This window comes from Myotis daubentonii, chromosome 7, assembly GCF_963259705.1.
Source record: "Myotis daubentonii chromosome 7, mMyoDau2.1, whole genome shotgun sequence".
Classification (NCBI taxonomy): domain Eukaryota; kingdom Metazoa; phylum Chordata; class Mammalia; order Chiroptera; family Vespertilionidae; genus Myotis; species Myotis daubentonii.
In genome coordinates this window covers 51,537,661-51,565,297 of record NC_081846.1, presented here as the reverse complement: position 1 = coordinate 51,565,297, position 27,637 = coordinate 51,537,661, and the positions used below count along the sequence as shown (strand labels likewise).

Genomic DNA, 27,637 nt, shown 5'->3' with positions numbered 1-27,637 from the left:
GGAGATGCCGGTCCCCTGCCCAGGCATGATTCCTGGGCCAGAGGCCTCAGGCCTGGGCGGGGGCCAGAGCCAGTGATTGGGGGGAGAATGGGGTCCCCTGTCCAAGCCTGACACCTCTGATGGAGGCATCAGGCCTGGGCAAGGGGCCGATCAGGCGATCGGAGGGTGATGGGGGTCTACGCCTCTGGCCAAGGCATCAGGCTTGGGTGGGGGGCAGAGCCAGCAATCGGAGGGGTCTGGGGGTCCCCTGCCCAGGCCTGACACCTGGGCCAGAGGCATCAGGCCTGGGCTGGGGGCAGAACCAGTGGTGGGGGGAAATGAGGGTCCCCTGCCCAGGCCTGACGCCTCTGACAAAGGCGTTAGGCCTGGGCAAGGGGCCGATCCTGCGATTGGAGGGTGATGGGGGTCAACGCCTGAGGGCTCCCAGTATGTGAGAGGGGGCAGGCTGGGCTGAGGGACACTCCTCCCCCCCACACGCACCCAGTGCATGAATTTCGTGCACCGGGCCCCTAGTCTATATATATAAAAGCCCAGCAACCAGAACAGCGGAACAACCAGAATGACTGGAACAACCAGTGTCTATGATGTGCATTGTGACAGCCAACCAGCCTGATCTGGGCCCTGATCAGGCCCCCTCTGGCTGGCCCAGCCCCCATCAGCCCCACCACTCCGATCAGGAGCGGGGCCAGCTGGCCAACCGCTGTGGCCCCTCCCCCTTCTGGCACAGCCCTATGGACCCCCATTGGGGCAGGGCAGCCAGACCCCACCCATGCACGAATTCCTGCACTGGGCCTTTAGTATGCATAATAATAAATATGATGCTATCAACATTGTCTTTTATAAAGTTAAACAATTTTAAGAATGAAATATTACCAGCATAGCATTATAGACAATAATAATGAATAATTCATAGATACTGACCAACTTTGACAATTTGAATATATTTGTTATATTTGCTTCAGTTTTTATTTAAGAATAAAACAGATACAGATTAGGCCCTTTTTGTATCCCTTCCTTTCTTCTATCTTAGAGGTAAACCAGTGTCTCAATATTTTATCATTTATTATTCCTACTAACCTGATCTTTCTTTTTGGTTAAACAGTGTCTTTTCATCTCAAATCCTCATTAGGGGGGGAAGTTACAGTTTCATTTAATAAATTGCAATGAATATATTAGGGTATGTAATTCTCCTTAGTCCTTTGGGAAATAGAAATATCAAAAGGAGCTTGCCCTCAAAAAACAACAAATATGCCCTGTATTTCTTAATGAGAAACTAATAATATTTAATAGCACTTCATTAAATTTTCATGAAACAAAGGAGATGATCTGGCTGCTTACATTATAAAGTAGCATTTGAGAAATATCTACCCAGTAAAATACTATGCTCCAAGAATCCTCTATTGTGGTTAACACCCTATCTCCTGGCTGCTCTGGCTTCCACACACCAGTGACACCGTATTCCGTGTGCTGCCAGGTCCTATCAACTTAGCAGTATCCTGACCACTGTCACCACCATTACCCCTCCTTTCATTTTCTTTAACGTTCAGTTGATTGTGTCTCATAGACTCTGAATTCCTTTCCCATCTTCTTTCTTCTATCCAGTTTTCAAAATAGGCATACATAATTCTAAATCAGTGTTCTTATCAGGTAAATTTTCATAACTTACAAAAAAACACACCCTTCAATGTTTCCCCCTTAGACAGGGGATCAAATCTAAATTTCCTCATTCAGGTCCTCTTTTCAGATTAGCTCTCGGTGTCTTTTCTAGTCTTGATTCCTAATCCTGTCTGTCATGCAGCTCCCAGGCATTTATCTCACCAAGTTCTACTTGTATCATTGTTTCTGCATTCCTTACAGCTCCAGGTACTAGAACTGGTTCTTACACATCTTTTAAAATCTCATCTCAAATCAGTTACATCCATAAAGCTCAATATCAGAAATTAATCTCTGCCCACAAATTCTCACAATACCTTATTTATTTTGTGATAATTATTGCTTTTTGTAATTATAGAATCTCTCCTGCTTCAAATGCAGATTGTTTTTAGAGCAAGGCTATGTCTTAAACATTCTAGTATTATAATTTGTTCAATACAAGTCCTTGAATACAAGAGATATTCAATAAATATTTGTTGACAAGCCTTTGATCTAGTAGTCCACACATTATACAAAGGTGTTTATTACATTGTTGCTAATAATAGCCAGAATTAAAGCTACATAAATATTCAATAATAGTGGAATAACTATATTAATTCTTGTTAAGTCTGGTAATCTTATTTAGAGGTATTGTGAAAGCTTTCATATTCTGTTTACTTGTAATTAAAAAGGAAATATTGGCCCTGGCCAGTGTGGCTCGGTTAGTTGGGCATGGTCCCATGCACCTGGGGGTTGCTGGTTTGATTCGCCATCAGGGCACATGCCCAGATTGCAGGTTCGATCTCCAGTTGGGGTATGTGCAAGAGGCAACTGATCAATGTTTCTCTTTCAGTCAATGTTTATATCCTTCTCTCTCTCTCTCTCTCTCTCTCTCTCTCTCTCTCTCTCTCTTCCCCTCATCCTCTCTTTCTCTCTTCCTCTCTCTCTAAAACCAATAAAAACATACATTTTTAAAAGGAAATGTTTATATTATACCATTAAGTGAAACAATTAGAATTCAAATATACAAATATCCACATATGAATGAAATTATCAACTTCTGGTTATTTTAATTTTCTCTCTGTTTTTCTGTCTTTCTAATGCAATATAATCCAATTTAATAGTCCCGTAAACATAAAAAAAAATGTGTGGAATGAGTAATTGAAAACATTATAGATGATTTCTATTTCTATAAGTGGAAGCCATCTTAAAAAATGAAGTCATTTACCAGTTGTCAGATAATAATATAGATGAATATCCCACCAACACAAGTGTTCACAATCAAAGAGTATTTTCTTTTTCTTCCTTTACTTTGACATATTTTAGACTGTGTACGGAAGTTTAAGTGTTGCCAGATTAGCATAGAAGAAGGCAAAGGAAAACTCTGGTGGAACTTGAGAAAAACTTGCTATAAAATAGTGGAGCATAACTGGTTCGAAACCTTCATTGTCTTCATGATTCTGCTCAGCAGTGGGGCCCTGGTAAGTGGCATATGATCTGCTCCTTTACCTTTCCTCTCGATGCACCTCCTATTTCATGTTTTTACAATAACTTGTTGGTGAGGATGAGAGACATCGTGTGATATTTTTAGCATAGTTGTGAGAGGCTCAATAAATAGGCTCAATAAATTTATTGTTCTGAAGTAGGCCTCAGGATGAATCAAACACAGAACACTATGGTTTTTGTAATATCTAAAAAAGGCTCTTTTTTACTTTCACTCAAAAGAGACAGTTCTTACTAAGAATAACTATGCAGGTATGATATGGGATTATCGCTAAATATCAAACTATGTAACATAACTGCATTGCTGTAGGGAACTCACTGCCTTGTTCATGCTGATTCACTAGTGCCAACCATAGTGAATGGTAAATAGTACACTGACATAATTACTGACTAGTAGCAAAGTGAAAGCATTACAGACTTATTTTATGTCTGATTTCACTCAATGGAATGATCAATTTGGTCAGAATATTGATTAACATAATAAAAAGTGTGACCAGTTTTCCTATTTGGTGATACAAACGTGGTTGCATTTGTACTATTTTTTCAGTTAGTCAGTAGTGTTGGGTGAATTGATTTCAATATAAGGATATGGCATTGTTTCTGGAGGCCTCTAAGCCCACCCCTGATGTAATTGACAATCCTGCATCCTGCCATGTACTCAGAACAAAGAGGGTGAGCCCTGTGTTTTAATGCCAAATGGAAAGACAACCCTGAATCTCATTAGTGACTAGTGTCCTTGTTGTAGTAACTCTTGGTTCTCAAGTACATCCAGTCAAAGCTCAAGGAAGTACATCAACAGGCTGGCTTCTCAGCAGCTTCCACCTTCAGCTATAAATTGAGCTGAAAGCTTTTAGGGCCTGGTGCTAAGCTCACAAGTTCAGATTCCCTTTTAATTCAAAAAAAAATTTTTTTTTTTTATCATTCATCCAGACCACCAGGTTACCCTCATAGACTTTCCTGTAAGGCAGCGGTTCTCAACCTGTGGGTCGCGACCCCTTTGGGGGTCGAACAACCCTTTTACAGGGGTCGCCTAAAACCATCGGAAAACACATATACAATTACATATTGTTTTTGTGATTAATCACTGTGCTTTAATTATGTTCAATTTGTAACAATGAAATTGGGGGTCACCACAACATGAGGAACTATATTAAAGGGTCGAGGCATTAGGAAGTTTGAGAACGACTGCATGTAAGGGCATTGAGTTAGATAATTACTTTTTTCATTCAGATGTCCCAGGGACTCCTGTAAATGAGTCCCCAACCCTTTCTGAGGAATTCTGCAAAATGATGGCTTAGGGAGCTTCTAGAAATTGTGTGTGTGTGTGTGTGTGTGTGTGTGTGTGTGAGAGAGAGAGAGAGAGAGAGAGAGAGAGAGAGAGAGAGAGAGAAAGAGGCTATAGTCCAGTGTCCTTCCCCAGGCTAACGGAGCTCATTGCTTTACATTTGCATTAGTGAGGGGGTACATCCCAGTGACTGCACTAAAGGAAGTGGGTCTACTTGCAGTGACTTTCTGCTGTAGAGATAAGCAGCTGGCACTAAAAAAATTTAACTTTTTTTAAGGTACTGATACTAAATCTTTAAAATTATTTGAATTTATTGGTTGACTGAAATGCCGAGGCAGCAGCCATTTGCATATAGATAACTATAAGGCAAAATGCAGCTATGAAAACAGGAAGGCTTCCAGTGCGGGCACCTGAGAAGAGGTTTGCAGCATGTATTTTCTAATAAGCTATCAATTAGCGACAGTACAATGAAATTTAATTGCATTTTTTTCCTTACAGGCCTTTGAAGATATATATATTGAGCAGCGAAAAACAATTAAGACCATATTAGAATATGCTGACAAAGTTTTCACTTACATATTCATCCTGGAAATGCTTCTCAAGTGGGTTGCATATGGTTTTCAAATGTATTTTACCAATGCCTGGTGCTGGCTAGATTTTTTGATTGTGGATGTGAGTATTCTCCACTGTTTCATTCCATTGGCATGTGATGATACATCAAGCATGTCAAACTCAAAGGCTAGCATGAGCCAGATAAACAAGGTTTAAGTTTATGTGGGATGTAAAAAGCAAAAGCTTCAAATTTCATAGAAATGTAGATTTATTTCAGAAGAGACATGCTGAATACAAAGGGCTGAAATAAATGAGTAATAGTTAACATAAAATAATAGAACATTTTAATAAAAATTAATATTTTTTCTTGAACATTAACTTACCAGACACTAAATAACTGCACAAATTAATAAGCGTAAAGCAACTAAACCTATTTTTCTTGTTCTCCGAAAGTGAAATGTTTCCTGTTGCACACACCAAACAAGTCAGGCCAAGACTAATGATGCAGCAATCGGCTGCTAAAATATTTGCTGCTAGTATTAGTGGGGAGAAATGATGCGCCTGCGCATAAGGTGCGTAAGGGAAATGAGTGCAACACGATTATAGTAATCAGTCATTAGCGAACATTGTAGTTCATTATTAATAATTATGTACAACAGGATATCGTAAAAATTAAGTTACGAAATTTTTATTATAACATTTCTTACATACCATTATATTGGCTGGGCGGCACATGCGGCCTGTGGGCTGCGAGTTTGACATGTTTGTGATACATATTAGTCCTCGCAATGATGCTTAGCATATATATAGTAGGCACTCTATCAATACTATCTGCATGGGTGCAAATATAAATGGTGATTTCTATTTTGCCAATGATACAAAGTCCCCAAACCTTTTTTTTTTTTTTTGACCAATTTAAATACATATACTTTCATAGGTGAAACAGCAGTCAAATGCTATGTTATTATCATTATTGATTTAGCTTCAAATTAATATTTAACATTCCAAGCTATACAAATAATATGTTAATGTAGTTTTGCTTTTTTCACTCTCACATTTAATACAATAACTATATTTAAATTGTTCACATCTTTGACATTAGCATCTTTGTTATCACCAGAGACTGTTGAGAAATGCTTGGCCCACAGATGGATTACTAATTACAAAGAAATGTGAAAGTCCAAATAGCAAGAGACACTTCTTGATTCATATGATGGTTGAAACAGATTGGCTATCAACTAATTATTTAAAAGTTTATTGAACTGCATTGGTGTTGAAAATAAAGTAAGACGGAGAACCAGAGTATAAGAGGCTTTAAAACATTAACATGAGGTTACTCCTGATTTCTGAGTGAGAAGTTTGAGGAACATCTCATCTTTTATTCACAAATATGAGGTCATACTGAATAAAATGTTTTAAATTATGTTTATTTCACTTTGGAGATTTACTTCTTAAATGCCTTTCAAATTATTAATTTATTCAGAATCAAGAGAAAAGAATTTAAAGGCTTTTTGTCTAGACAAGTCTAGGGGATATGTTCATAGCAGCACAATTTACAATAGTTAAGATCTGTAGACAGCCCAAGTGCCCATCCATAGAGGAGTGGATAAAAAAAGCTGTAATACATTTGTACAATGGGATACTATGCAGCAGTAAAAAAGAAGTTTCTCTTACCCTTTGAGACCTCGTGGAGGGACCTGGAGAGTATCATGCTAAGTGAAATAAGTCAGTCAGTAAAAGGCAAGTATCACGTGATTGCACTCATATGTAGAATCTAAGTAACAAAATAAGCTGATATGGATCCAGAGACATGGAAGCATAGAACAGAGTGCAGAATCTCAGAGGGAAGGCAGGGGAGGGTGGATGGCTGGGGGGGTAATCAACCAAAGACCTTGTATGCATATATGCATGGCCCATGGACACAGACAATAGGGTGCTGAAGGCCTGGGGTGGAGGGCAGGGGGCTGGAGGGCATCAATGGGGAGAAAAGGGGACATATGTAATACTTTCAACAATAAAGGATTATAAAAAAAGTAAAAAAGTCTAGGGGAGCTGGTGAGTACAGAGAGTAAGGATGTGGGGAAGGGAATAGATTGATGATCACCATCAACATAGAGGAAGAAAACTGAATTTTCAGGAAATCACAATGTGTTTAATAATGCATTGTAAAGATAATATATTGATTTTAATAATTTCTTGACAATTAAAGACATATTTTGATATATAAAATTTAAATATCATGTTAGCAAAAGAAAAAAATAGACACTTTGTTGAAGAAAATTATTTTTTACAGTTTCAGGTAAAAAAATATCAATTTTTAATCTACTATGACCTTTCTAATCACTGAACACAAGAAAAAATTATGTAAGAGACAAAGAGCAATCTTTGCATTTAGCAAAGAAAAATATATTTGTTTTATTTTTTTCCTAATCTTCCTGAAGCAAATCTATTAAATATATAAAATTACATACAAAATCATATCAAAAATTTTCTAGCAATAAAATGACAATAAATAATAATTTAAATCCATATGTTTAGACATTATAAAAAATGGAAAAACATACCAAAATTATACCATTCTTTTATTTGTATAATGAGTTTATAGATGATACTTTTTCTTCTTATTTTCTTTACATAGTTAAGATACTTGATAAATGTATAATAAAACATCCTATATTTAACACACTATCCTATATAATAAAAGCCCAGAGACTGGAACAGGGAAACGACCAGAATGACTAGAGACCAGAATGACCACGGCCCCTCACCTTGGCTGTTCCCCCCCACCCCCCATAGAGCAGTTAGGGGCAATTAGGCAGGCAGGCAGGTGAGTGCTTAGGGGTGATCAGGTAGGCAGGCAGGCAGGCAATTGGTTAGAGGTGATCAGGCAGGCAGGGGAGCAGTTAGGGGAAATCATGCAGGCAGGCAGAATAGTTAGGGGTGATCAGGCAGGCAGGCAGGTGAGTGGTTAGGGGCAATCAGGCAGGCAGGCAAGCGGTTAGGAGCTAGCGGTCCCAGATTGCAAGAAGGATGTCCGGCTGCCATTTTAGGCCTGATCCGTAAGAAGAATGGGCCTAAACTGGCAGTTGGACATCCCCCGAAAGGTCCCGGATTGCGAGAGTTTGCAGCCTCCGGGCCTCTAGTTTAATAATAAAGGCATTAAGGCAATACTACCTGAATATAAAGGAATCTGTAAGAGAAATCTAGTTGTCCTGTAGCTGGTGTTCATATTACCTAACATATCCTGATATTTACCTTCTTGGATTAAAAAAAAAAACTAGTTTGAGAATATTAAACTAAACAATACTTAGCTTTATATCGATATATATTGCACATCTATTTTGTTATTGAAAAAACTAATGTGAATGTCATTTTTCCAGGCTTTTGGGAACTGATAGTTGTCTTGTGAGGACAGATAGGTATTCAACTAGAACAGCGGTTCTCAACCCCCTTTGGGGGGTTGAACGACCCTTTCACAGGGGTCGCTTAAGACCATCAGAAAACACATATATAATTACATATTGTTTTTGTGATTAATCACTATGCTTTAATTATGTTCAATTTGTAACAATGAAAATACATCCTGCATATCAGGTATTTACATTACGATTCATAACAGTAGCAAAATTGCAGTTATGAAGTAGCAACAAAAATAATTTTATGGTTGGAGGTCACCACAACATGAGGAACTGTATTAAAGGGTCGTGGCATTAGGAAGGTTGAGAACCACTGAACTAGAAGATGACATGTGTATTAGTCCATTCACTTCACTGAGGGAGGTGGAAAGTCTTGAGGGCAGTGCAGTGTGAGCTAGAGTTTAAGGGAGGAGAATGTCAGCAGGTGCAGATGAGGGGAGGGGCACCAAGATGCTCAGACACTGATGCCTGCCCACAGGGCCTGTTCAAGAAACAAGCAGCACTGGAGGGTAAGCACAGTGCCACAGAGTGAGGGAAAGCGTCCTGCAAATGGGTAATAAGATCGGAACGGTAAGTTGGAGAAGAGTTTGGAGAACCTGAGATGCCATCCAAAGAGATTTAGACCTATGATTCAGTAAAGAAGATGCCATTGAACATTGTCTATGGAAAGTGACAAGGAAAGCTCACTCTTTGAGGGAGAGAAATTTGGTGGAGGTATAAATGATGGATAGAATAAAATGGGGATTATTTAGAGGCCCAAAGACAATTAGGAACTTTATGTTTAAAAATACCTGTCAGGAGAAGACTAACAAAGCCTAGAAGTTTAGATTTTGAAAAAAAAATATATAGCACACTTAAATAATATTTTATAGCTCAATTTTATTACAAATTTAGAAGTTTTGCTATTTTAGATTACATGTGCAAAATAAGTTTGTCATTTTATTATAAAAATGTTTTGGTTCACTTATTTTTCTTAAAAAATATATTTTTCAAATATCTATTAATTCCATAGTCTTAAAACTATACTATACATCTATTTTTATTTATTTGCTTTTGAAATTCAGGTGCACTGTAGGAGAATATTTTTTTCTTAGCTTTTGTAATTTTAATGAGTTTCCTGTGTATTTTCAAAGGAAGTCAGATATTTCTGTGTCACCTGTGACAGTCCTTTCCTTTTTTGTCAGCTGAGACTTTAAAACTATACCAACTACATTAGTCATTTGTACACATGATTAAAGAAAACATTGTTTTGGCAAATTACTTATACTAAAACCTCAGCTTTTATAAATTAACTAGAGGCCCGATGCAGGAAATACATGCAAGGGGCTCAGCCCTTGCAGTTGGTGGCTTGTCTCAACCTTCGCAGCCCAGGCTTCGTCCAGAAGGTTGTCCAGAAGGATGTCTGGAAGGTCATTCGGCTGTCTGGTCTAATTAGCATATTACGGTTTTATTATTATAAATTTGAGCTAATTAATGCCTTTACACCCTCACACTAAAATTTACATACAGACAAAGCCACTATGTAGAGGCCAAGATCTTTCTGAATGTGTTTATGTTCAGATTCACCAGTGTTTTGCAGTTACCTGTGTACTTGTACCAAGTTTTAATTTTCCTCTCAGGTCTGCTAAATAGCATGAAAAATGATAAAGTTTTACAGCTACATAGATTGCATATCTGTGCCATTATTTTTCTTGCTTTGCACTTAATTTACAAAAATGTTCGTGTCAAGATTCTTGGGAAGAGAACCTGCATAGTTTCTTCTTTTTCATAAGTGTATGATAGTGGTTCTAAAAGTGTGGGTCACCAACTCCTATCATTAGATTCATCTGGAAATGTTAGGAAACGCAAATTATCAGGACCCACCCCAAACCTATTGAATCCGACTCTGCCAGGATCTTTCCTTTTCAACAAGCCCTCCAGGTGATTTTCATACTCGGTAAAGTTTGAGAACTAGCTACTTGTTTATTGCATAGAGCATGGTTGATCTGTGTAAGCATTTTTGTCTGTAAATAAGAAAATTGTGTTGCTTTTTCTGTATAGGTCTCCTTGGTTAGCTTGACTGCAAATGCCTTGGGTTACTCAGAGCTTGGTGCCATCAAGTCCCTCAGGACACTAAGAGCTCTGAGGCCACTGAGAGCCTTATCCCGCTTTGAAGGAATGAGGGTAAGACCAAATGCTTAGAATTTGTTGAAATTATAAGCAAGAACAGACAGACATTTTGTACCTTAGAAATGACACATCCGTGGAAATTTGTGTCTTCTGCATTCATACTGACCTAACCGGTCAATCAATAATATTTGTCACTGCTGGGGACACTCACAGAATATAATGCCTAAGTGCTTGTTCCTTACTAGATTTTTTACTCTGTGGGAAATCTCTATCATGTTGTGGAAGCGTCTGATGTGAGTCAAGATAAATGGTGTTTATTCCATTTATAAATGTGCAGGAAATCCCACTCACTGTAATTTAAACAAATCATGAGCCTTTCAAAGTCCAGATCTGGCCTCTTAGATTTGAAACACAGGCTGAGATGGCTGAAAAGTAGGTCAACTGTGGAAATCTAACACTCATTTAGAAAGGTGGTACAAAGAACAGGAAGGAATTTGTGCTTATCATTTGTCATCCCTGCGGCATGAAACCTGAGACCACATACCGTCAGCACTGAGGAAATGATGCTGTGTCATAGTGGTTTAGTTATTTAAAAAGGAAGTTTTAAAAAATGATGTTTTTTTGTGATATTTGAAAATTATTGTGACTTTCTATGAATATTTCAGACACAACATTGGATGGTAAGAATAGCTATGTGTGTCTGTGTGTTTGTGCACATACAGTTGCATGGAAACTAATTATTAGCTTCTAAATTCTTTTCACTTTACCAATTTAAATTGCTGTGGGTTTTAAAAAATATATTTGTATTGATTTCAGAGAGGGAAAGAGAGGGAGAGAGAGATAGAAACATCAATGATGAGAGCAAATCATTGATCGGCTGCCTCCTGCATGTCCCCTACTGGGGATTGAGCCCACAATCCAGGCATGTGCCCTGACTGGGAATCAAGCCATAACCTCCTGGTTCATATGTCAATGCTCAACCACTGAGCCACACTGGCCGGGCAAAATTGCTGTTTTTGCAGTAGTGGTTTTTCTTGTAAAAATGCAATCAAACTTTCAGTACTAGAATAATTTTCTTATTTTTTAAATCAAATTTGCATATGTATGCACCTAAATCCTTAATACTTCCATAGATTTAACTGTATTGGAAAATGCATGTGTTGTTTTTTGCTACCCAGCTTTTTAAAAAATATATAATTGTATTAATCAATATCTTCTCACATTTGCATAGTATAGCATTTTCTATGGTGAGCTTAAAAATTAAGTGTCGCCCAGCCGGTGTGGTTCAGTGGTTGAGTGTTGACCTATGAACCAGGAGGTCACGCTTCAGTTCCTGGTCAGGGCACATGCCCAGGTTGTGGGCTCCATCCCCAGTGGGGGTTCTTGCAGGAGGCAGCTGATCAATGATTCTCTATCACTGATGTTTCTATCTCTCCCTCTCCTTTCCTCTCTGAAATAAAATAAATAAATAAATAAGTGTCAAGACAAAGTACCTCTGAATTATGAGAGTTGAAATTCTGGTAGTAACTTCACACTTTAATAAGGTCTTTAAAACTTGCTTTCATTTCTTTTTGAAAGGGATTCCACAAAGGAGGATCCCTAGGGCCAGAAAAGTTACATAACTTGTTCAAAGGTGCATAGCTAATTTGTGATACAAACTAGAATACAGATCTCCTGACTTCCAAACTCTTTCTCCTCCTCACATGTTCAATCTCCATGCTTCGCTCTCTTTGCTCCAGTTTTCCTATGTAGAGTGACTACTGCTACATTGCTTGGGACAGTCCTGCCTTACACTTCCTTTCTCAGAATAGTTATCATTAGTATTCCCTTTCACCCTGAAAACTGACCCTCAAGTGTTCTCTTTTACTTTCAGACTTTGGATAGTAAATGCTATGGTTGTCATGATTTTTAAAAATTGTGACATTCACGTGATTACATCACTTCTGTAGTCATGTCATTATTTGTATTCTTAATTACTTTTTGCATTTGTGATTAGTCCCATCCTTGGGTGACAATTTGATATGAATATTGCCTTACCACTTGACAAAACAATCTACAACATAGAATATATTTTATACTATTCTGAAGTATAATTAAACATTTTAGTTGCAGCCACTAGAGACTAGATTCTGCCTAATCTATAACTTTAAGAACATACATATTTTCTCTCATTTGATTGTCGTTCTTTTTATAGTGTTTAAAAATAGTTAAGCATAAGTAAATATTTGTTGTTGACTTTTCACCTATTTTTTCTTCTCATGTCAGGTTGTTGTCAATGCTCTTTTAGGAGCCATTCCATCCATAATGAATGTACTTCTGGTTTGTCTGATCTTTTGGCTAATATTCAGTATCATGGGAGTGAATCTCTTTGCTGGCAAGTTTTATCATTGTATTAACTACACCACTGGAGAAATCTTTGATGTAAGTGTGGTCAACAACTACAGCGAATGTAAAGCCCTCATAGAGAGCAATCAAACTGCTCGGTGGAAAAATGTGAAAGTAAACTTTGATAATGTAGGACTTGGATATCTTTCTCTGCTTCAAGTCGTAAGTAACCATTTTATTACTCTCTGTGATGTATTATTGAAGTGAATGTAATTTTTTTTCTGTATTCATAAATACATACTTCGCCAGGTCCATCTGTATAGACCTGAAAAAATACTGAAAATTACTGAACTATCTATCTTCACTATGTTGAAAGTGGACAGCTCTGCAAAGTTTATCATCTCCCAGGCTATGCATTAGACCCCAGTAACAGTTCTTTGTTACTGAGATTTCTTTGTGAGTTCCCATTGTTTTCTCCATCCTACTCTAAGAAAATAGAGGCACAGGCCCCTGGGTGGAGTTGGAGTGGTAGATTTCTGTGCTCTTTCTCAGGTACCTGAGAATATAGATGAAAGTCCTCGCCCACCCACGCTTCACCCCACCCTAACCAAAACTCCCCACCTTTACATCCTTCATACAGACTGCTCCCTCATTTGCATGTTCCTGCCTGCTGCTTGAACACTTTCAGCGAGGAGAATTACTCTCTTGCAAATGAAAACCTTCCTATCAAGTCTATTATGTCACTATCAATTCATAACAATTCATATCAATTCATAACAATTAGTGCAACTTCTCAAATGACCACTCTAAGTTATGTCCGCATGCTCCATGAGATGACCCACCCACACAATTCCCAACACTGTATGAACATTAGAGGGAAGAGCCTGTGACACTAAGGAACTGAAAAAAATGTACAAGACTTGTTTTCAGGATTACTGTGTCCACACAAAAAAACAAATACTTAAAAGACTAAATTGCAATTGAATATAATGTTTGTTTCAGATTAAGAAACTCCTTATAGAATAGTGCCTCAAAATAGTATATTCAACAATATGGAGGAGATTTTCAGGAACAAACCATCATGATTCATATTATTGATAATACCTTTTAGAACAGAAAACATAGGGAAAAAAGCATTAAGATCAAACAATGCACCATCCTTTTCAACTTGTTTGATGCTAGTACTACATACATGAAATTGTTTAATCAAATTTCATGTTAGGCACATCAGATACAAAAGTTGTTAATAATTGCTTTTATAATAGCATGTTGTTATAATCTATCAGAATTTAATTAAAGATGTTAAAGATAGATATAGATATAGATGATATAGATATAGATATAGATTAGATATAGATATAGATATAGATATAGATATAGATATAGATATAGATATAGATATAGATATAATAGAAGAATATTAAAGTGGAAGTATTTCCAAAGCATATATTATAAAACTTTGCCCTAAGAGTTTAGATATTAATTCCAAATTATTATATATACCTGGTTTAAATTAATCTTGGTCAATCAATCTGATATGTAATTTCTTTTATAAAATTATAATTTGGGGGGAAAAATTAAATGATGTGATTTTTTTACAGGCCACATTTAAGGGATGGATGGATATCATGTATGCAGCTGTTGATTCACGAAATGTAAGTCTTCTTAGAGGGAAAATTGCTTAATTTGATCCAGCGAGTATTTTCACATTGTTGTATTTTAGTGATATTGTCAATAAAATAAAACCGTGGATCAATTTATAGAACACATCTATTTTACAAAGATGAAATATTCACCTGATATTTTTTCTCACTGCAAATCTTTTAACATATTTTCTAGTGTCTAGCATGACACCTGGCACTTAAAAATTTGTTGACTGAATTTGAGATGAGACATTTTAGTTTTGGCTCTGATAGTTATGCTCATTTGTGTATTAGGAGCCCTCATGGGCACTTTCTTCATCTATCTAGGTTTCCTTCAGCTTTATCTTTCTTGTAATATAGGGATCTGGTTAATGATGGGAAAAAACAATCATTACAAAACAAACAAAAAACTTAATAGTACTCCTCTCTGGGAAGTGAGATATTTGTGGTAGAAGAACAGGGCATTCACAATTCACCTTATACACTTCAACACTTTTGAAATTTTTTGTACAATTTCCATTAATTTCATTTATTTGTTGATTTCATTAACAGTGAGGGATGAAATCACATTAAAATAAAAAAGACTGATCTCTGGTATGTCACCAGAACATGATAATTAAGCTTAAAATGTTATTTACCTAGCACCAGCCACCAGGTTTAACTCAAAAGAATTCCTGAGGGGTTTTTTGTTTGTTTATTTTTGGAGTGTGTATTTATTTATTTATTTATTTATTTATTTATTTATTTATTCATTCATTCATTCATTCATTCATTCATTCCACCTTACTAATAAAAAGAGCACAAGAGCTAAAATCCCTGCATTGTACCTCTGTAAGTGCTATGCTAAGGACTTTCTGAGATTTTATCATTTAATCCTAAATAATAACCTTATCATGTAGTTTGACATTCAACTCTATTTTATCATGGAAGCAAAGAGGATTAACACACTAAGTGGTAGAACATATTTTTGAACTTTTGACCACAATGGGCTTATAACTGCTTTCTACAGTAGTTTTCTACTTATTTGATTACTTCATTTAAAGTTCTCTCTATCTTTTTTATCAATAACCTACGTGACATGCAACTTACTTTCAGTTTCTATCTTAATCATTTAGCATACATTGTCTGCTACATAACTCCTTGACATTCAAGCACTTTACGAAAGATGGAATCTAATTGCCCCTTAAAAATATGAAAAGTTGCTCACTTTTACTCTCATTAATCCACAAAGAAATGTAAATTTAATCCAAAATGAGATATCACCTGCACACCTACCTGATTGGCATATTAAAAAGTTTGATAGTACTAAGTGCTGCCAAGGTTAAACAGCAATAATAACTCTTACACTTTGCTAATTGGGGGAAAAAGAAGATAAATATTCCTTTAAAACCTTAGGAATCATCACATTATTGAATAAAGTTAAGAATTTCTTTAAACCTGCAGTTCCATTTTTAGCTATATCCTACAGAAACTAGTGTACATACATAGGAGATCTGTGTACAAGAATAAACATAACTTTTTTTGCATTACCAAAAACTGTAAACAACTCAAAAGTAGTAGAAATGGACAAATAATTGAATATTATTTGGTGATAAAAATTATATATGAATAGAATATGCCCAACAATGTGGATGAATCTGCAAAATATAACCGAGCTATAACAAATGTGTCTGCCATGCAAAATGTAGACAAAATTAATCTTATTGTTCATGAATAGGTTCTTAGGTGTTAACTCTAAAGAAAAAGCAAGAAAATAATTACCATAGAAGTCAAGATAATGATTACCTCTAGCAGAAATGGTCAAATTTATGTTTGGGAAGGATAGGCCAAGGGTTTCTGAGGTCCTGACAATGTCCTGAGTTGTAAAATTCGCTTTATAACCATTTATTACATCTTATACTTATATGCTATGTAAGCTTATGTATTTATTATATAACTAGAGGCCCGGTGCATGAAATTCGTGCACTGTGGGGATGAGGGGAAGGTCCCTCAGCCTGGCCTGCACCCTCTCCCAGTCTAGGAGTGAGCTGTGAGTCCAGCTTCTGGCTGAGCAGCGCTTCCCCTGTGGGAGTGCACTGACCATCAGAGGGCAGCTCCTGCATTGAGTGTCTGCCCCCTGGTGGTCAGTGGGCATCATAGCGACCGGTCATTCCACCGTTTGGTTGATTTGCATATTAGCCTTTTATTATATAGGATGAAAAACATTTTAAAATGCCATTTTATATTACTTTCTACTAACTCACACAAAAGAAATAAAAGTATTATCAAAATATATGTGTTTTTATAATACTTATTATATTTCTTATTTTATTCTATTTCATTAGGGGGAAAAAATAATGTTGGCCATTACCCTCTAGAGTGATTTTATGACATGTTAGGTGATTACCTGCATCCATTATCTCCTGCGACTGGTTAACTTAGAACAATATTCTGTGAGACCTGAACTATAGATTACAGCCAAAAGCACAAACCAACTATCACACCTTTTTTTGATCAAATTGTGCTGGACAAAAGAATTCATCATGTAGAATCTGTGCCTAAGGCCTACTTAATAAGATGAATCAATAGACTCATATTCAGAATGAGACCCTTCTGATATACCTATATCCTCACATACATATCATAAGAAATGTGTAATAGAAATCAAACCTTTATTTTCAGCTATTATATTACTACTGGAGGCCAGATGCATGAAAATTTATGCAAGAGTAGGCCTTCCTTCACCCGACTGCCAGCACTGGCTTCCCTCTGGCATCCGGGACCTGGGCTGGCTTCCCTCTGGCTCCGGCTTTATCAGGAAGGACGTCTGGAATGACGTCCAGAAGACATCTGGTCTAATTAGCATATTACTCTTTTATTATTATAGATTCAACAAGCACTGTTTTAAGTACTCTTCATATATTACTACTATATTTAACCTTCCAACTACCATATGAGGTTTAGGCTTTATTATTTCCATTTTACAGATGAAGAAACTGAGTCAGAGTAAATTTTAAAGGTTTTAACATAACATCTCTTCTTTTGGAGGAGGAAATCCTCACTTTGCATGCCCTATTGGGGTATTTGCTTATAAAATACATTCATAATCTAAGTAGTTATTAGGTGAAATTAATTTTATTCCCAATTATTGAGGCATGTTTTGAGAATTGAAAATTCACATGATATTCTTTTTATGAAACAAGTATTAGGTCTAATACTTGTCATTCTTTATATTTTGTAGGTAGAATTACAACCAAAGTATGAAGACAATCTGTACATGTATCTTTATTTTGTCATCTTTATTATTTTTGGTTCATTCTTTACTCTGAATCTTTTTATTGGTGTCATCATAGATAACTTCAACCAACAGAAAAAGAAGATAAGTATACTAAAACTTTATCTTTGCTCTAAAATGTGAACTGAACGTGTCATATTATTTCCTTTTGGCTCCAAAATGCAGCCACAAAAAAGAAAAAAATGTAAAATCCATAAACTATTTTGAGAGACTTATTTAACTATAAGATGGTTTATAAAACATGTATTGTATTTCCAGTATAGAAATCTCACTGACCAATATGGCATAACTTATATATTGACTATATGCATCCTTATAAATAGAGATTAATGAACAACCTTAGCATAGAACGTGGAGCCAATTTTCACACAGCTACTAAGGTGGATTATATAGCTAGCAAAGAACATGATTTTAAACAAGTTTTGTTTTCATTTCTTTACTTTGGAGGTCAAGACATTTTTATGACAGAAGAACAGAAGAAATACTATAATGCAATGAAAAAACTGGGTTCAAAGAAACCACAAAAACCCATACCTCGACCTGCTGTAAGAATAACACTTTCATCATCAGTAAAAGCTATGTTATCTCTCACTTTCACAGTTCAAATTGTTAGATACTAGTATTTTTTTTTAATTTTCAAAAAAATGTTTTACCTTAGCAATGTGACTAGCTAGACCAAATAGCCTAAGTGCATGTATTTTACATATACAATATGTATAAATATATTTTATATACAGACATGTAAAATATATATAAATAAAAATGTCAGTTATATCATTGAGGAGCTTCTAATAATGTAGAGAGGAAAATATATCCATACTGAAATATTGTATATGCTCAGTGTGTAGTGGAAGCAGATTGGGATAACTGGTAATCTCAGATATGCCCCATTTTCTATCCAACTCTGTAGACTGGATGAAATCATTAATGAAACAAGTAACAGTGTGGTTGTTTTTGAACTTCATATTTTCTCCTAGCATCTTGCACCTAAATCAGATAACATGATTCTTTTTATGACCAGTTGTGGCTATTCCAATTATATATTTGCCATTTGCTGCTGGTTCTGTTTGTTGTTGGAAATTGTAGTCAGGAAAGTGCCCAAATTTTTTCAGAACTCCTCCCCCAAGGCATACATAGTGCAAGGCAATCCAGTGTTCTCCAGGAATCCATATTCTACGAATCAACTAATGACAATATAAAACTAGCTATGCCCGTGTTCAGTTTGTAAGTTGACCAAAAAAATCAGAAAAAATAGATAGTGTTATTGAATAAAACATAAGGAATGTACAGTTTGAGCCTAGGTTTTGAGAAATAATGCAGTTTGAATGGATGGGAAGAAAAGCAGAGTACATTCCCTGTATGAGAAAATGTATAGTCCAAGCCATGAAAATAAACATTTCCATTGACAATAGTGACATTTGATTTAGTGGGTAGTAAATACAGGGTTTTCTGGGCTAAATGAATGAAGGTAACCATTATCAGTCTGAAGAAATTGATCTTAATTAAGCAATACAAATGCAATATAGTTAAAAGAACAGCATGCTAATGTGAAAAAAAGAGAAGATTTTAGAGATTGGTTTAAGAAGATGTTAGAGACAAAATAACAGATGAGTCTATAGTATGGGGCCATGCCAAATAGGACTGAAACATGAGAGATATATGAGCTAATAAGAAAACTCAATGGGATGAGGCAGCTATAAAGTCTAGGAAAAGAAGGAAGATATGTAGACAATGAAAAACTTAGAACAGTTGATGTTTTGTGAAAGATTGGTTCCAATAACCAATGAAAGGAAATGTATTATAAATGCATTTGGCAATACAGATGTAGTTCCTATGGGACATCAGACTGAGGTAAGGATTCTAGACTTGCCAGACAGAATTTAGTTACGCCCTGAAGCATAGATTCATTTTTGAAAGATAATTAGAATAGACAAAAAAAGAAAAATGCTGAGCATGAAGCCTTGGGCACTTCCCTATTAGAGGAAGAGGTAAATCAAAGAAGGATGAGATTGATTAGTCAGGAAGTATATAGAGAAAGGTATGATGGAGAAAATTTCAAAAAAAAGAGAGGCTGTTTAATTACATCAAATGACATAGATTTACATGGATGGGTGTAGGGATACATGGGAAAAAATCAGGGCATTTAGCTATAATATTACTGGTGACAATTTGGCAAATTAGGAAATAATGTAGTATAATCCATCTTATTCAGTCATACATTAAGAATGTACTGTGTGCCCTGGCCAGTGTGGCTCAGTTAGTTGAGCATTGTCCTGTGCACTGAATGGATGCCAGTTCAATTTCCAGTCAGGGCACATGCCCAGGTTGTGGCTGAACCCCTGGTAAGGGGCTTCGCTCTCACATCAATGTTTATCTCTCTTTCCCTCTTCCTTACTCTCTAAAAATCAAGTTAAAATATTTTATAAAAAAAGAATATGCTATCTCAAGCATTTGAAATTTAGTATTGAACAACACAGAGTCTATTTAGTGCAGCAAGTTGTAATCAAAAAGTCACACTAATAGAAATATCCAAGAAAGAATACATACACCACTTGGTTGTGAGAGCTGATAAGGGGGAGGGAGCTCATTAATAGGAACGTTAGGGAAAGCTTCACTGAAGTGATGCATGAGGTGAGGATTGAAGAAAAATGAGAAGGTATCGATAAGCAAAGTGGAAAAAGAAAAGTCCTCCAGGAAAAGGAGAATGCATATGTGAAGGCCCTGCAGTAGGAAGGCCAGTGGGGCTGGAGTGCAGAGAGCAGGGAAATTTCTGAGAAAGCGAGAACTATCCTGGGAGCAACTGAGGAACAAAGGATGTTTTATCGTTATCAAGGGCTAAGAATAAGATGAAGTGATAGAACATAAATCTCTGGTGAACAAGGCCCTCAGGGTTATACTAGGACACCTTCCGCCAGCATATTCTACACCCTGGAATTTAAATTGGAGACATCAATCAGTGACTGAGGATTGAAGTTTTACATAGAGGTGACCCATTAGGAAACTATATGGGGATGGCCTCTTAAGATGCTTTTTATTGATCATGATAATATGAAAATAAAGACCAAATTTCTGCTTTTAAGCACATCTGAAACCACTACAACTCCAGGTGCTGTATCTGAGAGAAAAATGACACTATTCTGTCCTGACAGAGGCTCCAAACAAGTGGAAGGGAAAATTTAAGTTAACTAAGAGCAAATCATTGACAATATAATGTCATCAACATTATGACAAATGTGAGCACAAAGTTTTCTGAGAGCAGAGTGCTTAAAACATAAAACTGAGTTAGAATTCACCAGAGAAGTCATTTTAGATAGAGGAGACAGATAAACAAGACAACATGATATGACAGTACAGTGATAGAAAATATCAGGAAGGTAGAAATAGAGGGAACATAACCAGACCTGGGAAGTGAAACTGCAGCAACCAAGAAGAAGGAAGACCTTAGAACAGGAATTCGATGCATTTATTAAGTCCAATCCAGCAGGCCAGATATGTATTCAGAGAAAAGCATAAAATGTAACAACCACGTGGTGAGGTCAGAACACCAGTAGAGAGAATCCAGACCTGTGAATGTATCGAACCAGGAAACTATGAAGTGTACTAGTATAGGTAGCAGAACACCAATCACTGAGAAGGTAGAAGACAGCTTAGCAGAATTTTGTCATGGCCAATGCCTTAGAGTGCTTGATACAGACAAAAATCAGATACAGGCAAAAAAGAACAAAACATGGTCCAATTTGCAGAATTGGTTTACAAGATGAGGCCCTAATTTCATAAACAAGACAGAAGGCCCATAAGTGCTTGGAAATAAGGCCCAAACTAAATTGTGCAAAAGTGGAATATCTGAATTGTGAACTATAATTTTTAAAGATAATTTTATTACAGAAGAGTTACCTCATAAAATCTTCACCCAGTTTTTCTTATTTTAACATCTTACATATCAAATTCTTCCTAATATAAAACAAACATGGTGTGTTTTTATAAAAAGCTGCATTTTCATATTGCTGTGTTAAAATCAAATAAGTTGAACTTGATTTCCCCCCCAGTTCCTAAATGAACTTTTACATATTCTTTGTTCCAGAACAAATTCCAAGGAATGGTCTTTGATTTTGTCACCAAACAAGTCTTTGATATCAGCATCATGATCCTCATCTGCCTGAACATGGTCACCATGATGGTGGAAACTGATGACCAGAGTCAAGAAATGACAAACATTCTGTACTGGATTAATCTGGTGTTTATCGTCCTGTTCACTGGAGAATGTGTGCTGAAACTAATCTCCCTTCGTTATTACTATTTCACCATTGGATGGAATATTTTTGATTTTGTGGTGGTCATTCTATCCATTGTAGGTAAGAAGAGGTACTTTTACTCAATCAAGAAAGTTAGCAGTGAAAAGGTGTGTTCTAAAACTTTGATATTAGCTGAAGGATTATCATATATGGCCTTTATTATGTTGGGATACTTTCTGTCTTCTCCTATTTTATTGAGTGTTTTAATCATAAATGATGTTATATCTTACCAAATGCTTTTTCTGTGTCTATTGATAAGATCATATGATTTCTATCCTTTGTTGTTGTTGTTGTTTGTTAATGTGGTATATTACATTGGTTGATTTGCATCTGTTGAACCATCCTTGTGCCCCTGGAATGAATCCCACTTGATTGTGATGTATTATTTTTTTGATGTACTATAGTATTTGATTTGCTAATTTTTTTTAAGTATTTTTGCATCTGTTTTCATCAGAGATATTGGTCTGTATTTTTCTTTTTTTGTGTTATCTTTACCAGGTTTTGGTATCAACGTTTATTGGCCTCCTAAAATATGTTAGGAAGTATTGCCTCTTCTATTTTTTGGAAGAATTTGAGAAGAATAGGTTTTAAATCTTCTTTGAACTTTTGATAGAATTCACTGGTGAAGCAATCTCATCCTGTACTTTTATTTTTTGGGAGGTTTTTGATGGTTGTTTCAATTTCCTCACTGCTGATTAGTCTATTTAGATTTTTGTAGTCTTCATTATTTAGTCTAGGAAAGGTACATATTTCTAGTAACTTCTCCATTTCTTCTAGATTATTGATTTTGGTGGCAGGTAGTCTTTCATAGTATTCTAGTATGATTCTTTGTATATCTGTGATGTTGTGGTGACTTCTCTCATTTCTGATTTTGTTTATATGGGTCTTTTCCCTTTTTTCCTTAGTGAGTCTAGACAGGGGTTTCTCAATTTTCTTAATCTTTTTAAAGAACCAGCTCTGTTTTATTAATTTTTTTAAAAATCCTCACCAGTGTATATTTTTTCCATTGAATTTTAGAGAGAGTGGAAGAAAGAGGGAGACAGAAACACCAATGTGAGAGAGACACATCGACTGGTTGCCTCCCACATGCCACCAAGTATAAGCCATTGACCAGAATTGAACACGGGACCCTTCAGTCCACAGGCCAATGCACTATTCACTGAGCCAAACCAGAAAGGGCTATTCATTTTTTTATATAGTCTTTTTGTTCTCTATTTCATTCACTGCTGCTCTAATTTTTATTATTTCCTTTCTTCTGATTTTGGGTTGTTGTGGTTTTTTTTTCTAATTCTTTAAGATATGATGTTAGTTGTTTACTTGGGATTTCTCTTGTTTCTTGAGATAGGCCTGTAATGATATCAACTTCCCTCTTATTACTGCTTTCTCTGCATCCCAGACATTTTGATATGTTGTATTGTCATTCTCATTTATCTCTATCTATCTTTTCATCTCATCTTTTATTTCCTCTTGGACCCAGTCATTTTTTTAGTAGTATGTTCTTTAATCTGCACATATTTGTGGACTTCTTTACTTCCTTTTTTGCAGTTGATTTCTAATTTCAAGTCATTGTGGTCTGAGAATATGCTTGGTATAGTTTGATATTCTTGAATTTGTTGATGCTAGTTTTGTGACTCAACATATGGTCTATCCTTGAGAATGTTCCATGTGCACTGAAGAATGTATAACCTGATGTTCTGATATTTATTGATTTTCTGTTTGGTTGATCTGTCTAGAGCTGTTAATGGAGTAGTAAGGTCCCCAACTATGATTGTGTGTTGATCTGTTTCTCCCTTTAGTTCTGTGAGTAGTTTCATTATATATTTCGGTACCCCCTGGTTGGGTGCATATATCCTATCTAATAATAGACAAACATGGTAATTAACCATACCTCCAACACGCTTCCCATTGGCTAATCAGGGCGATATGCAAATTAACTGCCAACCAAGATGGCGGCCGGCAGCGACGCAGCTGAAGAGAACAGGAGGCTTGCTTGCTCCAGTGATGGAGGAAGACAAGGTTTCCCGCCTGCTGCTGCTGGCCTCTGAGCTGCACTCTAAGAAACAATGTTGCAATTATAGAAGCTAAACAAACCCCAGAAACCTGCTTTCAGCCAGCCGGCCTCAGAGCTGGAGCTGCAACAGTGTTTCAATTATAGAAGCCAAACTAACCCAGATACCTGCTTTCAGCAGCCGAGGCCTCAAGCTGGAGCCGGGCCTCAGAGCTGGAGCTGGCTCTCAGCTCCAGTGACAGCCATAGAAGGTAAATAAATCCCAGAATAGAAAAAAAAAGAAAAAAAGGAGAGGTTTGGAGCTTCAGTCACTCTCCAGCCTGAAAACGGCCCTCAGCCCATCACCCAGACTGGCCAGGCACCCCAGTGGCAACCCCCACCCTGAAGAGGGTGTGAACAGCTGCAAACAGCCATCATCCCCTCATCCAGGCTGGCCAGACACCCAAGCGGGACCCCCACCTGATCCGGGACACCCTTCAGGGCAAACCAGCCAGCCCCCACCCGTGCACCAGGCCTCTATCCTATATAGTAAAAGGGTAATATGCAAACTGACCCTAACAGCAGAATGACTGGGAATGACTGGTCACTATGACACACACTGACCACCAGGGGGCAGACTCTCAATGCAGGAGCTGACTTCTGGTGGTCAGGGCGCTGTCACAGGGGGAGCTCTGCTCAGCCACAAGCCAGGCTGATGGCTGCCAGTACAGCGGTGGTGGTGGGAGCCTCTCCTGCCTCCTCAGCAGCGCTAAGGATGTCTGACTGCAGTTTAGGCCTGCTCCCCACTGGCAAGTGGACATCCCCCGAGGGCTGCCGGGCTGTCAGAGGGATGTCTGATTGCCATCTTAGGCCCAATTCCCCGGGGAGCGGGCCTAAGCCAGCAGGTGGTCATCCCCCTAGGGGTCCCAGACTGCGAGAGGGCACAGGCCAGATTGAGGGACTCCCCTCCCCCCCGAGTGCACAAATTTTTTGCACCGGGCCTCTAGTATATATATATTAAGAAGTGTTATGTTTTCTTGATGTGGTGTCCCCTTTATCATTATAAAATGTATATCTTTGTCTCTTGTTATCTTTGTTACTTTTAAATCTATTTTGTCAGGTATAAGTATGGTTATACCTGCTTTTCTGTGGATGCTGTTTGCTTGAAGAATCATTTTCCACCCTTTTACTTTGAATCTACCTTTGCCTTTGCAGCTTAGATGTGTCACTGGTAGACCACATATGGTTGGGGCTGTTTTTGTTTTTGTTTTTATCCACTCTGCTACGCTGTGCCTCTTTACTAGTGAATTCAGACCGTTTACATTAAGGGTAATTATTGATGTATGAGGATTTCCTATAGTCATTTATCGTTTGTTTTCTGGTAGCTCTATGTCTCCATTGTTTCTTTTCCCTTATGTTTCTTTCCATTGTTTTTGTTTGGTTGTATTTCATAATGCTTTCCTCTGTTTCCTCTTTATTTAAGCTATGTGTCCTGGCTTAGGGATGTTTGTGTGTGGTTTCAATTAAATTTATAAAAATAAACTGTTAGAAGCAATGAACAGATATAGTCAAGTTCCAGAATACAAAATCAATCTGCAAAAATCCATTGCCTTCCTGTGTACTAACAAAACTTCAGAAAAATAAATGAAAAAAGAAATTCCTTTTGCAATTGCAACCAAAGAATAAAATACCTGGGAATAAACTTAAAAAGAATGTGAAAGACCTATATACTGAAAATTACAAAGTATTATTAAATAGATTGAAAAAGACACAGCAAAATGGAAAATATCCCTTATTCATGGATTGGAAGACTCAACATAGTGAAAATTGTCATATTACCCAAAGCAATATACATATTTAATGCAATCCCCATCAAAATCCCAATGTAATTTTTTAAAGAAATAGGAGAAATCATCAAATTTGTATGGAACCACAAAAGAACCTCAATAGCCAAAGCAATCCAGAGAAAAAAGAACAAAGCTGGAAGTATCATGTACTTGATTTTACATTATACTACAGAGCCACAATAATCAAAACAGCCTGGTATTGGCAGAAAAACAGACACACATATCAATGGAACATAATAGAGAGCCAAGCTATAGAACCATGTATATGGACAGTTAATTTTTAATAAAGGAGCCAGAAACACACACTGGAGTGAAGATAGTTTCTTCAACAAATGGTGGTAGAAAGCTGGAAAGCCACATGCAAATGAATGAAACTGGATTACAGTTTATCCCCATGTAGAAAAATCAATGCAAAATGGATCGAAGACCTAAATGTAAGATCCCCCAAAATAAGTTACATACAATTAGAGGAAAATATAGGTACCAAACTTATGGACATTGGTCGTAGAGAACATTTTATGAACTTGACCCCAAAGGTAAGGGAAGTAAAGGCAAAAATAAGTGAATGGAACTATATCAAACTAAAAAGCTTCTTCATAGCAAAAAAACTGACAAAAAAAACAACAACAACAAAGAGACAGCCAAACAGATGGGAGATGATATTTGCTAATAGTAGCTCCAACAAAGGTTTAATTTCCAAGATATATAAAGAATTCATAAAACTCAACACCAAACAAACAACCCAATCAAAAAATGGGCAGCAGACTTGAAAGTGCACTTCTCCCAAAAAGACATAGGCACGGCCAATAGATACATGAAAAGATGTTCAACCTCACTAGCAATCAGGGGGATGCAAATCAAAACTACAATGAGATACCACCTCACACCTGTTAGAGTGGCTATTCTCAATAAGACAAGCAATAACAAGTGTTGGAGAGGTTCTGAAAAAAACATTCAGAACTCATTCACTGCTGGTGGGAATGTAGGCTGGTACAACCACTATGGAAAGCAGTCTGAGTATTCCTCAAAAAAATTAAGAATAGAGCTACCACCATATGACCCAGCAATCCCTCCCCTGGGTATTACCCAAAAAACTTGAAATCATGTATTCACAAAGATATATACACCTCTATGTTCATTGCAGCATTACTCACGTGGCCAAGACATGGAAACAACCAGTATCCCGCAATAGAGGACTAGATAAAGAAGATGTGGAACATATACACAGTGGAATACTACTTAGCCATAAGAAAGGATGAAATACTGCCATTTGCAACAACATGGATAGACCTTGAGAACATTATGCTAAGTGAAATAAGTCAGTCAGAAAAAGCTAAGAATTATATGATTTCGCTCATATGTGGGGTATAAAACAAACTCATGAACACAAATAGCAGTTCGGTGGTTGCCGGAAGGAAGGGGGTGGGGGCAGAAAGGGATCCTAATATATGGTGACAGGAGAATATTTGACTTTGAGGGGTGGATACACACTGCAATATACAGATCTTATAACAGAGAAATCCATACCTGAAACCCATATGATCATGTTGACCAATGTCACCTCAATAAATTTAATAAAAATACAACTTTGAAAGTGTTTTTTTAATGAATTTTTCTCATTCATTCAGAAATCTCAAATAAAAATATAACAGCTTATGATTTCTCTAATTGTACGCTGTATATAAAATATAAAATAATGTGTAAAGCCCTGACCAGTTTGGCTCAGTGGCTAGAGCGTCGGCCTGTGGACTGAAGAGTCCCAGGTTCGATTC

At 36.8% G+C, this 27,637-nt stretch overlaps 1 protein-coding gene across 2 annotated transcripts in view; it reads left to right on the top strand.

Annotated features, from left to right (window-relative positions):
• The window catches only part of SCN2A (sodium voltage-gated channel alpha subunit 2), a 124,056-nt gene that overhangs the window by 91,388 nt on the left and 5,031 nt on the right, over window positions 1-27,637 (top strand). For both annotated transcript variants that reach the window (XM_059704239.1, XM_059704240.1), the window contains 8 exons: window positions 2,959-3,113; window positions 4,919-5,092; window positions 10,429-10,551; window positions 12,763-13,044; window positions 14,424-14,477; window positions 17,686-17,823; window positions 18,180-18,284; window positions 21,821-22,091. In XM_059704239.1, the coding sequence (XP_059560222.1) occupies window positions 2,959-3,113; window positions 4,919-5,092; window positions 10,429-10,551; window positions 12,763-13,044; window positions 14,424-14,477; window positions 17,686-17,823; window positions 18,180-18,284; window positions 21,821-22,091 (1,302 nt within the window). The remainder of the gene's footprint in view (window positions 1-2,958; window positions 3,114-4,918; window positions 5,093-10,428; window positions 10,552-12,762; window positions 13,045-14,423; window positions 14,478-17,685; window positions 17,824-18,179; window positions 18,285-21,820; window positions 22,092-27,637) is intronic.